The 12189-nt window shown below is 44.1% G+C and overlaps 2 protein-coding genes across 6 annotated transcripts; one reads left to right on the top strand and one right to left on the bottom strand.

The window, feature by feature from the left end:
* Positions 1 to 1943: 1943 nt before the first annotated feature.
* LOC131876806 (integral membrane protein GPR155-like) lies at positions 1944 to 9428 on the bottom strand. Of its 5 annotated transcripts, none has more exons than XM_059222297.1 (4): positions 5772 to 6014; positions 5477 to 5701; positions 2753 to 4909; positions 1944 to 2680 (listed from the first exon to the last, which is right to left on the bottom strand). In XM_059222297.1, the coding sequence occupies exons 2-4, from the start codon at positions 5517 to 5519 to the stop codon at positions 2175 to 2177; spliced, it is 2706 nt and encodes a 901-aa protein (XP_059078280.1). In that variant the 5' UTR covers positions 5520 to 5701; positions 5772 to 6014; the 3' UTR covers positions 1944 to 2174. The 5 variants fall into 5 exon arrangements, with proteins under 5 accessions (XP_059078280.1, XP_059078281.1, XP_059078283.1 ...); XM_059222298.1 differs by having other exon boundaries at positions 5477 to 5691; XM_059222300.1 differs by lacking the exons at positions 5477 to 5701; positions 5772 to 6014 and adding an exon at positions 9028 to 9428.
* A 566-nt stretch (positions 9429 to 9994) lies between these two features.
* Positions 9995 to 11461, top strand: LOC131876810 (malate dehydrogenase, mitochondrial-like). Its single transcript, XM_059222308.1, has one exon. The coding sequence runs from the start codon at positions 10297 to 10299 to the stop codon at positions 11347 to 11349; it is 1053 nt and encodes a 350-aa protein (XP_059078291.1). The 5' UTR covers positions 9995 to 10296; the 3' UTR covers positions 11350 to 11461.
* Positions 11462 to 12189: the final 728 nt, after the last annotated feature.

The following is a 12189-nucleotide window of genomic DNA, read 5'->3' as shown; positions in this document are numbered from 1 at the left end:
GGTCAACGGGGAAGCCATAGACAATGTAGAGGTTATGGCCAACATGCTTGCAGATCACTTCTCAACTGTGTTTTCAACTCCAAAGAGTTTGAGAGCAACACCAGCCCATTGATCTATTGATGAGTTTGTTGAGATTGGCAAGGCTTGTCAAATTGAGCGTTTAGATGATCTTGTAGTCACAGATCAGGATGCTTTAGCGGACATCAGGAGCTGAGGCTTTCAGGTTCTCCTTGTCCTGATGGAGTGACATCTCAGTTTCAGATGAGATGCTCACTGGTTCTTGCTCCTATTTTCTCGTACTTGATGCGTTGCATCTTGGATCAGGCCAAGTTCCACTCTTCACCAAACTTGGCTCACGTTGTTTCAATTTTCAAAGGGGGAGATAAGTCGCTCCCCAGTAACTATAGGCCGATTTCTCTCACTTCGAATATTGCTAAGGTATTTGAGAAGATCCTGAAGTTCAAACTTGTTGAATTTCTTGATATTCATGAAGTTCTTCCTCCTAGCTAGCATGGGTTCAGAGCACATTTTAGCACGGTTACCCAACTGATTGAACATATAGAGCAGGTTATTGAGGAACTAGAGAGCCATGAATCAGTTGATGTGGTTTATCTCGACTTTGCCAAGGCCTTTGACAAGGTAGATCATGGGCTTTTAGTTAAGAGGCTCCATGAAATTGGGATCCAAGGCAGGGTTCTCAATTGGTTAAGAAGTTTCATTTCCGGTAGGAAGCAATTGGTTAAGGTTGAGGGATCCCTTAGTGACATACATGATGTCAAGTCAGGTGTTCCTCAGGGCTCCATTTTGGGTCCTCTTCTTTTCATCATCTTTATTGCTCCGCTTCAGAAGCTTCGTAGTTGTAATTTCAGTATCTCTTCTTATGCTGATGATACAAAATTGGTATTCGGTAGGAATGGTCAGAACGCTGGTTGTCTGTTAGAGGTCCTAGACCAAATTTACTCTTGGGTTGCTGCGAGTAACATGGCACTGAATGGAATGAAATTCCGCTCAATGACCTTTGGGTCGACGCCATTAGACACTCCACTATTAGATGATGAAGGTAAGGACATTAAGCAGGTTTCATCTATGAAAGATTTAGGTGTTAGTCCTCCAACATAATGGAAAGTTCGATGAGCATATCCCGTTGAATGTAGGCAAAGCTTTTCAAACACGTGGTTTGATTTATCGCACGTTTAAGTCCAGAGATAGTATCATGATGCTAAAATCCTGTGCAAGTTGATTGTTCAGCCGCATCTTGAATATGCCTCGCTTATTTGGGCTTCATTGAGTTCATCCGATTTTCTAAAGGCTCATCAGGTCCAAAAATGTTTTACCAGAATGGATATGAGAGAGCTCTCGTATTGGGAGAGATTAGAAAGGTTTGGGATTGTACAGGATTCAGAGAAGGTATCTGATGTTGTACGTTTTCAACAACATTCATAAGCTGTGTCCCAACCCAGGATTTAGGGTCAATTCTAGTGACCGTCGAGGCTAAATGTGCGTTTTGAGAGCACCTTCAAGCCCTCGAAAATCCAGGCTAGTTAAAACAATGAAGTCCAACTCTCTTCTTTGTCGGGCTCCTTCATTGTTCAATTTGCTTCCCTCTAATATTCGTAGGGAACCGTAGGGGTAGATCCTGTAGCAGGATTTATGTCAGACTTGGATAAGTTTTTGACTAAAAATACTTGATCAGTCTTGCTTTCAAGGGCTAGCTAGATTCGCTAACTCTAATTCGTTGATGGATCAACTAATACACACATAAATAAAAGTTAAGTAATGTGAATAAATTTCTCGTCTTCCAATCCCAGTAGCGTTAAGGAAGTCCGCAAAAAAAGAAACTGAAGCTTTGCTGGACTAGGTGTTTACGGTGAGTGAATTCTTTAAAAGACAAAGCATGTCGCAGAATTTACGATTTCACATTCGAAAAAAAAATCAAAATAGACTTTGAAGGACAATTTACGTATATTTCCAAGGTTCCATGAGCATTTTCTCTTTGAGACTATTTTACAATCTCTCATAATATTCCTCTAACATTTAGAGCCGATGACAACTGACAGACACATTTGAGGCAATTAACGAGGTTAATCATGATAACAGAAACGTAAATCGGCAATGTTCTGGCCGCTTCAAAGCGGCTCTTTTTGGTATTTGTTTCATGTATCCGCAATCAATTCCTACTCACGGAGAGGATGAAAGCTGTATAAAAAGACGTCATCATAAAAATCAAGATGATCCTCCACGTGTCGAATCACGCGACCCTTCAGCAGGTGTCTCCCGTAGATTAAAGCGTCGTTGCGATCTCGGGACAAGCCAACTTCCATGAGCCAATCCACCAATTCTTGGCCACGAAACACGGCTTGATAGGTGGTGAGACGGACTCGAACGTCGCGGAGAAGGCTCTCCATGCACTTCTCGATATGATATCGCAAAAATTGCTGACAATAAAGCTTGGTGGTCCGATCTAAATCCTCCCAATCCGGCAAAACCAGGGAGTCTTGACCATAAATCAGTCTCCGCCAGAATTTTTGGATCGGGAACAAAAAATATTGCGAGTCAAAGCCAAAGAGGGCCAGAGCAAAGATGCCCTGGCCGAGGTTTAGGAATCCGTCCAAGAAAACCAGCTCCAAATAAATACCACTTGAGCTATCCATGAGCAACGTCCAGGTGCAAAGAGCAATTCCTGGGGGGATTAAAAACCGTACATTCAATCATTGTCTGACTTTGAATATAAGCCCATACATGTTCAACTTACCCACAAACATGGAGGCGCTCAAAGAGACGAGCAACAAGGAGTGACGTAGAATTTGATGTTCGTCTTCATATCGAGCTCGGCAAATCAGGGCATCCGCCACCGGCGGAATGTCATAGTTGTCCAACAATTCGGAGCAATACTCGCGATGCTCCGAAGTGCAACGATAGCGACCTCCTGGGTTCTGAATGGACCGATTGGCTTCATTGGCTTCATCGCTAAGCCGTCTTGTGGCAACAGGGGCTTCACGAACTTGATGGATGTCTTCTTCAATTTGGACCAAATTGGAGTCGGTGGGGATATCGATTATTGAGGGGGATGTGTCGCCGCCGAATTCGTCCTCTTCTTGTTCTTGAGGAGACTCCAAAAGACGTCGCCGCATGCCTTCTCTGGGGACTGCACCCGAATCTCTCAGATGCGAAAGATTTTCCCCATGGGGACTCGACAAACTTTGATTAGGAGGAAGCTTTCGGCAGCGCTGTCGCATTATCAATGAAGCCACGGTGACGAGAAAGGATACGACGAGGACAACCAAGGCCACATATGCTTGCGTCATCCCGTATTGAAAGTTGGGATCTCTTTTATCCCCGTGGGCTTGCGTTTCCTTGCCCACCACCAGGAGAAGCATGAGCACCAGAAATCCGGGCACCACCAGCCCGATGGCAATCCATGCCCGTCGCCCTTGTTGAACCCAAACCACCGATTTCAATTCGATTACCAACATGACCAAGGATAGCAAGGCAGCGTTAATCCTGGAGGCATAGACCCCAAAAGTGAACACGGTGAATTGAAAGTAGAGTTTCCAACCGTGAGTGCAACTCATCTTGGACCAGAGCATGGCTCCAATACACGCCAAGCATTGACTGATCACCAATGACAAAGTGAGGAAATGAGGTACCCGTTGAAATTTGCGGGCTGCTACGAAAGTAAAGGCGACCCAGAGGCTGCAAATGAGGCCGATGATGCTGATGTCGAAGAGAAAAATATCCAGTTCTTGGATGTAGTCACTTGGATTGATGTTCGTGATTGAGAGCAAGCGAGCTGAGATAAACATGATGGGAGCAGCCACGAAAGTGCAGGCCACCATGGCATTGGCAATCAGGTTGGCTTCGATATCATACTTGGAAGCGAACACGAACACGCCCGGAGCGGCCGGGAAGGTGCCATACAAGAAGGCGAAATTACTCAAATGCTCGGTGTCGTTAGGTGGATAATAGTTTTGAAAGAGATTCACACTTTCCCGACAAATCACGGGCAAGGCCAAGGTCTTGAGCATTATGAGCACGGCGGGGACCGTCAAGGAGGCCAAATCCAGACGAGACCCGGTTTTGCTTACCATCCGAATGCCCAACGAGAACAAGGCACATCCGGAGAAGGTCGAGCCCAAAGTCTGAAGAAATTGGTCGGCCATGGCAGGTAAAGTGCCCTGGCAGGCAATGTTTCCCAAAATCCCAGCCACGGTCATCAGGATGATGGGATTGGACAAAACCCCTCGTCCGACTCGAAGTATAAGGGCCCACGTTCTGGCGTTGGAACTGATCGAAATTGAAGGTCCATCGTTCTCGCGACTAGACTTGGCAATTTCCAGACAAACGAAGCCAATGGGATTCAGAATCACGAAAGAGATGGGTGCAATCAGGTACAGATACATTGGACACTCCGGGTGGGTCTTCTCGTAGATGGCCATCAAAATGGGGTAGCCCAAGGCAAAGTCGTTGGACTGGGTCACGAAAATCCCGAATAATCCGGCTCGACCAAAATCCGAAGGTCGGGTCATGATTAAGGTGACGAGTAGAACCACGAAAAAGAGAATGGATTTGGCCAGAAAGATGGCCACCAAAAACATCCATTGGACCTTTTCCAGTTGAAGCCGACACAAAGAGCCGAAGATGAGGGCCGGCAAGGCGAAAGTGGACACAAACACATTCAGACCTTTGGCTTCCACATTGGACATGATGTTGAATCGGGCGGCCAAGTAGCCCAGAAAGATGATCCCGAAGCATTCTACTAAAGCGGGATACAGATTGTCCAAGTCCACGGTCGTGATCGTTTCGTCGCCATCGTCGTTGACACGGTCAAGAGTTTGGCTCCACATGTTGAGCTCTTTAGTCGGAGAGGAGGGGCGGGGCATCTCCATATTACCAAAGCTAGTGGGCGAGTCTGCAAACAAAATAATTCAACTTTAGGTCTCTAAACCATTGATGATTGAGTACCAGGAGAGTAATGGGAAATCATTGAGGGGTCGATTTGGGGGACATATGGTCACAGGAATCGTACTGCTAGTTGATGAATCTCATTTGAAACAATTACTTGGCTCACCGAACGCTATGTCCAAAAATATGCAACCTCATTGGAAAATCCAAATGAGCCATAGATACGTTTAGAATCTTGTGGTGTATGGATTACCGATGAACCGCTCGATTTACCGAACCAAATGTAAGGTACAATAGAACTCGTCTTCTTCTTGTTGATCTTGATCGAGGATCGAAAGCCGGATATTCAGGCATTATCAATCTCCCGCCTATATTTTATCTTCCAACACTATTTGCTTTGCCCAATCTGAGCCAAATTCCCTGCAACGTTAAGTCGATCAAATCGACAAAGGAGTAAACATGCTTGAATTCTAAGCGATTCGATATCATTTTCCCTTTTGATGATCTAACCAAACCACACGTAACACCCTTGTCTACGATGGTTTCCCCACATGGATTTTCGTCCCGGAATTACCTTGGCCAAGGTTTGGGGCGTGGATCGGACCTGGATTGGGCATGACCTCATAATCTGAACTGCCCACTGATTGGCTGAAGTGTCAGTCTGGTGGGTGATAGCAAGAGCTCACCTCACTTCTTTGTGGTCTTGGTCTTGATGTGAAATGAGTCAATTAACACGGCACGGGTCTGCCTGGTGCTCGTATCCTTCATATTCATTCGAACATGGTCTGTCTGGTATGAACTTTAAATATCGGTGAGTATACACACGCACGTATACGTATACTCACTCCTTCACTCCATGACTTACTTACCGTCTCTCCATTGTTCGAACACCCATCGGTCAGATCACACGGAGGGGTAGATGGAAATATGTGTGATAGTGACGATGACGGGATGCGGGATGATGCAAGCAAACTCCTGAGTGACACTATAGACTAAAGTCAACATAAGGCTCAAGCAGTCAGTACTGCCAAATCGGATAATCATGCCAAATACGCTAGGAGTTCATCACGTAAGGTTTCGTGATGTGAAACCAGCACCGACAGGGCAAGTAGTCCGGTGCTTAACCGGATCTCTGCTTGGGTTAAGCTTGCTCAAGTTCTAGAACTTGGACAATCCCTGGTTGTAAACAAGTAAAACTTGGGTGTTTGTGATAACTTGCTAATTGTCCTTTTGCCATCAGTAGTAGATCGAACTCTGATTTGAGACAGAATTAGCTAGCAATTTCTTAACTACAATTTTAAAAACAGCACGGAGGAAAAAAAAACCAAATGTGTTACTTGCTACCATTTTTTGATTAAAAAGAAGCAACAGTTGGAGGCGAAATTTTGGGGTCGAATTAGCATCACTGGCTGAAAAAGACTGGAATGAAGAGAGAATGTCACCATCCTGAACTAACCCAGTGATTTGCAAGAATCCAGGTCCATATTGAGATCTAAGAGGCTTCTCGAACTTGAGATGGGAAGAAATGCCAGCTAGATTGGTAAAAAAATATTCAAGTCCCGTGAAAAGGACAAAGCTATTTGACCATTGTGTTATTTGGACAGATCATTTGTACGATTTTGAAGTCTCTGAAATATGTAAAATGAAGCTCCTATGAAAAATTGGGGGAAAATATGGAGGTTGGGCCAATTGTAATTATTATTGAAACACACTTGGGCACAGACAATATAACATCAGGTGGAGCATTCAGATGGGCTAAAGAGGGACCAGTTTTTATGCAGTTCATGAACCATCTTGATGTCTTCGTAGGTCACTGGTACAACATTGGACAAAGAAGTGGTCATTTAAGCAAGGCCTTTTAAATGGACCTTAACTTTAAGAAGGAAAGTTCACGCAATCTTAAAACCAGTCAAGAGAGAAAGGATGGGAAATTTAACCTTTTCTTGTTAACCCAGGAGGTGCAAAGGAAAAGACACTGTGATTCAATCAATTTAGTCCATCAGTTTGTTGATAAAATGTAAATTTGTAGGGAATCTCTTACTAAAAAAGGTAATAAAAGCACACCTTCCACTAGCAGGGCGAAGAACTGGTCATTTGATAGGTTGATAAACCAAAGATCAATGTAGCTCTGCTCATCTTTTCATTACGTTTTAGGCACTGTGTCATAAAATATTGATTAAAAAAGATGATAGCAAATTTCAGTACATCTATGAACTTAAAGATGAATTGAGATGTCTTCATTTGGATTGATATAGCACTGGATATTGCTGGAGTGAGTCCAGATTTGAGTTGGAGTGCACTAGAGTCTTTCATACTATTTGGGAGAAACTGACCAAATTTGAGTTTCTTAGAAAGGACTCGAGCTCGAGTCCAGACCCGTCCAAATAATCTTTTTTTTTTTCTTAGAACATTGCAAGCTAAAACTCACTGTAGAAAAAGACTCGAGTCCGGCCAAAGGTCGACAAATCAAAGCACTCGTATGAGGCCGACTTTTGGCGGACTCGCCCCAGCACTAGCACTGAATATACTGTACGTATGGGTACAAGATTTAGCGAACTTCAGTTTTTTCCTTAGTTGGATTATTTTCCGATAGGCAGATCATTTCAGTAGGTTAGTTGGTGCTTATCTGATGACTAGGCGCGGTGGTTATATTTTCTGGTTAGGTGTTCGCTCAAATGCCAAGACATATAGATTTGTTTTTCTTTGTCAAAGAGATAAAAGGAACAACTTTTGAGGAATACTCATGTTTAAAAGTAGCTCAGATAAGTGTGTCAAATCACTTGAAGCACATTAAAAGGCATTGTAAAAAACGTAGTCAATCAGTATCAAGCATACTCTTAGTTATGTATTGACGTAAATTTCATAAACTTCTATTTAGCACATGCTTAATTATTGCAAACTTAAAGGTTGCGTTTTACGCCTTAAAAGATCGAAAAAGGGCCTAATTATGTTTCCAGTTATTCCCAAGGCAAATTAGTGTGTTTTTCAATGGCACGAAAAGTAGTAACATTTTTCCATTTTCTTTAAGGTTTCTTTAAAAGCTAAGTATAAGTAGCAAAACATGTCACTTCAAACTTACAAAAGATGTAAAATTGCCTTTTTTAATTAAGTGCCAAAAGTTACACTATTTTATACTGTTCCTAAAGTTTTTGAAAGATACATGTGACAGTTTAAATTTCGAATTTGTCACTTTTTGCAATGATTAATTTCTGCTTACTAGCGATGTTTTTATTCAACGGTAATATAATTTTGTCAAAATTCAAAATTAAGCTTGGTTAAAGTTGAGATTTACAAGTTTGGCATCAAAATTATGAAATATTAACATTAGGTCAGTGTTAAGTTTTATTTTATTCAATATTCGGGTTTTTCTATCAGCTTTAGAAAAGTGAAATATTTTCATTGATACTTCAGCCATAGAAAAAGCATTTTATATATTTTGGCAATTGCTGTAAGATATGACCGGAGCAATTTGTAGTCAAATTTGATGCAAAGGCAATCTTTGAAAGCATGATATTTTATCTTTAGCTCATTTGATTTGGATTAAATTTTAGTTGGAAAGGCAAGTAAGGTTATTCCCAAAATCTATTGATGACGTTTTTTTTTTTTTTTAATATTAACTCTTTGTAGGTTTTAGGTGGATTAATATTCTAATCTGAGCTAAAATCCAGGTTTTTTTTACATAAGTTGTTCTTTTTGTTTCAATAACTACGAAAATCGTTATTAGAAGTCTTGGGATTTGCAAAACACTTTAACATTATTGTGGGTGCCACCGTGTAGGGGTAGAGAGAACTAAAAGGTAAGATTTTTAGCCCCAAACAAGTTTATTTGCCGTCTTCCTTCTTTAAAAAAAGATCATGAGGATTCATCAGTTATGTTGCAGTAAAAAGGTTCTTCTAAATTTCTAGTTTAGGTCCAATTTGGGTAAAATTCAAGTACAGTTTTACGTCAGAGAAACTGAATTTACAATAATTTTTACCAAACGTTTGTTTGCATTTCGCAGGCGAAGGTGATTTGTATAGGGGATAGACCACCAGCGGTCTATGCCTTAGTGGCTACCATGCCAATAGCAGATATCCAAAATTGCTCTAAATACTAAACAAGAGAAGAATATGACCCTGAAAGTACCTTTGGCATCTCTCCTTATGAAGCACCTTTAATTCCAACCAAGCCACCTAGGGTATCACTTTGAACACATTGAAAACAGCTTTGGTAGTTCGGCAGCAGGGTGCGGGGTGGATCTACTTTTTTGAAAACTTTTTTTCAAAGTTTCAACCAAAGCAATCAAACAAGCCATCAGTCCACTGGTTCCCCGATTGACCACTTTGTTTTATGTTTCAACCAATTTGAGTCGAGGATTTCCGTCGATGCAAAATTTAATTGGTTCTTTGAAGGGGTCGATCGGATATGCGGATAAGCCACGAAAATATCCGCATAAAAGTGTTTATTGTCACCCAAAGTAAACCAAAGAGTTTCACCGTGGCATTTCTGTCCCTTCAGCTAAACCATGGAGTACTCCATGGCTTAACCGAGCTAAGGGACGGTTCACTCGGTTGAAGAGGGTGCCTGAAAATCAAGCTATCATACCTGAGGCTTCACACCGTATTGAATGTGTTGAGAGTCAAAATCAAGTTTATGGCGGAAAATAGTGACTCAAAGTCCTTAATAGAGCTAGACCTGTCTGGTCTGAGTGGTCCTGATTCGAGTTTGATCTTGATCAGAAGTCGGTCTCGTCTGGACGTATCAAGGGTAATGACAAGGCTCTAGTCACCCTCCAGATTGTTGTGCACCTGACTTTTATCTCCGGCTAAGCAAGTGGCCATTTCCCACGTCGTTCAGGGTGACTACTGAGGACTATCTTGAGTTTAATTAAACCAGTTTGAGCGAGAGTACTTAAGGTGTTCAGACGCCTTCAGTTTACAGCATGGGGGTCCAAAAGGCCGCCTTTTGATATGACTGATGAAGACTCAGCTTGATTATGGCCAAGTTGTCTCACTGTGGCTCTGCTTATGATAGGCAGAGGGAAAGGCTTGCTTTTTCTGTTGGAAAGATTTGATCACGCTGTCCTTGGCAAGCTCCATCCCTTTCTTTCGACGGCATCCATCAAGTCCATCCAGCGACGTCCTCAGGCTATATTATTCTATTGGTTAGCTCCTTGTGCCTTTGCCTTTGCCTTGATCGTACTTGGCTAGTCCCCTTCTGACAAGACCTCTCTCTCTGTGTGTGTGTGTGTGTGTCCTCGATTTCGTCCTCTGGGCCCGCTCGAGTATTGCTTGTTGAGTTCCAAATCCGCTCCCGGTGTCTGAACTCTTCTTCGTCTCGCGGATTCTAGCTCTCGCCCGGTTCGCCTTCCTCGATTTCTCTATCCTCTCCCCATTGTCGGTCATCTTCATCGTCATGCTTAACTCCGGCTTGATCTCGCGAGTCTTGGCCCACCCGGCCATGGGCTCAGGCGCCACCCGGGCCGCTGCGGCTCGCTCGCTCTCCACCTCCAGCTCGCAATCGGCCCGTGTGGCCGTGATGGGCGCATCAGGCGGGATTGGTCAGCCCTTGTCGTTGCTGCTCAAGCTCAATCCGGCCGTGACGCACTTGAACTTGTACGACATCGTGCACACGCCCGGCGTGGCCGCCGATCTGTCCCATTGCGAGACGCGGGCCGTCACTCAGGGCTTTGTGGGCGATGACCAGCTCAAGGCCTCGCTCGAAGGCGCCGAGATCGTAGTCATCCCGGCCGGTGTGCCCCGCAAGCCCGGCATGACCCGCGACGACTTGTTCAACACCAACGCCTCGATCGTGGCCAACTTGGCTAAGGCCGCGGCCGAGGTCTGTCCCAAGGCGTTTGTGGCCATCATTTCCAACCCGGTGAACAGCACGGTACCCATTGCCAGCGAAATCTATAAGAAGGCCGGCGTGTACGATCCATTGCGGATCTTTGGCGTGTCCACCCTGGACGTGGTGCGGGCCAATGCCTTTTTGGGCGAGGCCAAGGGCGTGGATCCGGCTGATGTCAACTGCCCGGTGGTGGGCGGTCATGCCGGTATTACCATCATTCCCCTCATCTCCCAATGTTCGCCCAAGATCGAATTGCCCGAGGATAAGCTGAAGGCCATGACCGAGCGCATCCAAGATGCCGGAACCGAGGTGGTCAAGGCCAAGGCCGGTTCGGGATCAGCCACGCTGTCCATGGCTTACGCCGCGGCGCGCTTCACGGACTCCCTCATCAAGGCCACCCAAGGCCAAAGCGGGGTGGTTGAGTGCTCTTACGTGGCTTCCGATGTGACTGAGGCGCCCTATTTCGCCACCCCCATTTTGTTGGGCCCCAACGGTGTGGCCAAGAACTTGGGCTTGGGCACGCTCTCACCCTTTGAGGAAGGTCTGCTAAAGGCGGCTATACCGGAGTTGAAAAAGAGTATCGCCAAGGGTGTGGAATTTGTCAACAAGAACTATTAAGGCCAGACCAGATCCACGGCTCTTATCCGTTATTGAAACCAATTGGATGCTGATTTATAAATATACAAGAAAGATCTTACCTAAAAATCCAAATATACCGCGAAACACCACTCTCAAGCTTCGATGAAAACGCCGTACGCCAAGGGTGTGGAATTTGTCAACAAGAACTATTAAGGCCAGACCAGATCCACGGCTCTTATCCGTTATTGAAACCAATTGGATGCTGATTTATAAATATACAAGAAAGATCTTACCTAAAAATCCAAATATACCGCGAAACACCACCACTCTCAAGCTTCGATGAAAACGCCGTACTGAGAACGGAGGCTTTAATGGTTGGGACAACAAAGCCTGAGGAATGTAGTTCAGTCTGACGTGGTCCCTTGAGTGTGGCTCATATTAACCCTACGATTTAGGCTTTCTTGTCGACTGACGTTCAAGAAATGGTAAATTTGAACCAACTCTCATGCAAATTGAAATTCAAAAAAAGTCTCATGCAAATTGGAACTAATGTAAAAATTAGACTAATAATTGTACATGCATTAGTACACCCAGATTTTGAAAGGCGAGGGCAAAGACTTAAAAAACCATTTCTTTTTTACGTTTGTCCAATGCCCTTTGGGTCAACAAATCTGGAGTAGATTCTTCCTCTGAAAACTGATCATGACACCGACTTTACCATTGACAAACCCAAAAGAAACCGAATTCCCGTTTTTCAAGGAACATACCAACCCTGTTCTTAGAGGACCCATAAAGAGGAGTCGAAGCGAGCTCAGGAATGTCTGGCATGTCTCTTCATCAAGTCGAACATCAAGACATTACCACCTGACAGGGATCGGG

This window comes from Tigriopus californicus, chromosome 2 (genome assembly GCF_007210705.1).
Source record: "Tigriopus californicus strain San Diego chromosome 2, Tcal_SD_v2.1, whole genome shotgun sequence".
Classification (NCBI taxonomy): Eukaryota; Metazoa; Arthropoda; class Copepoda; order Harpacticoida; family Harpacticidae; genus Tigriopus; species Tigriopus californicus.
The sequence above is the reverse complement of the archived record's forward strand: the minus strand, read 5'-3'. Positions and strand labels throughout refer to the sequence as shown.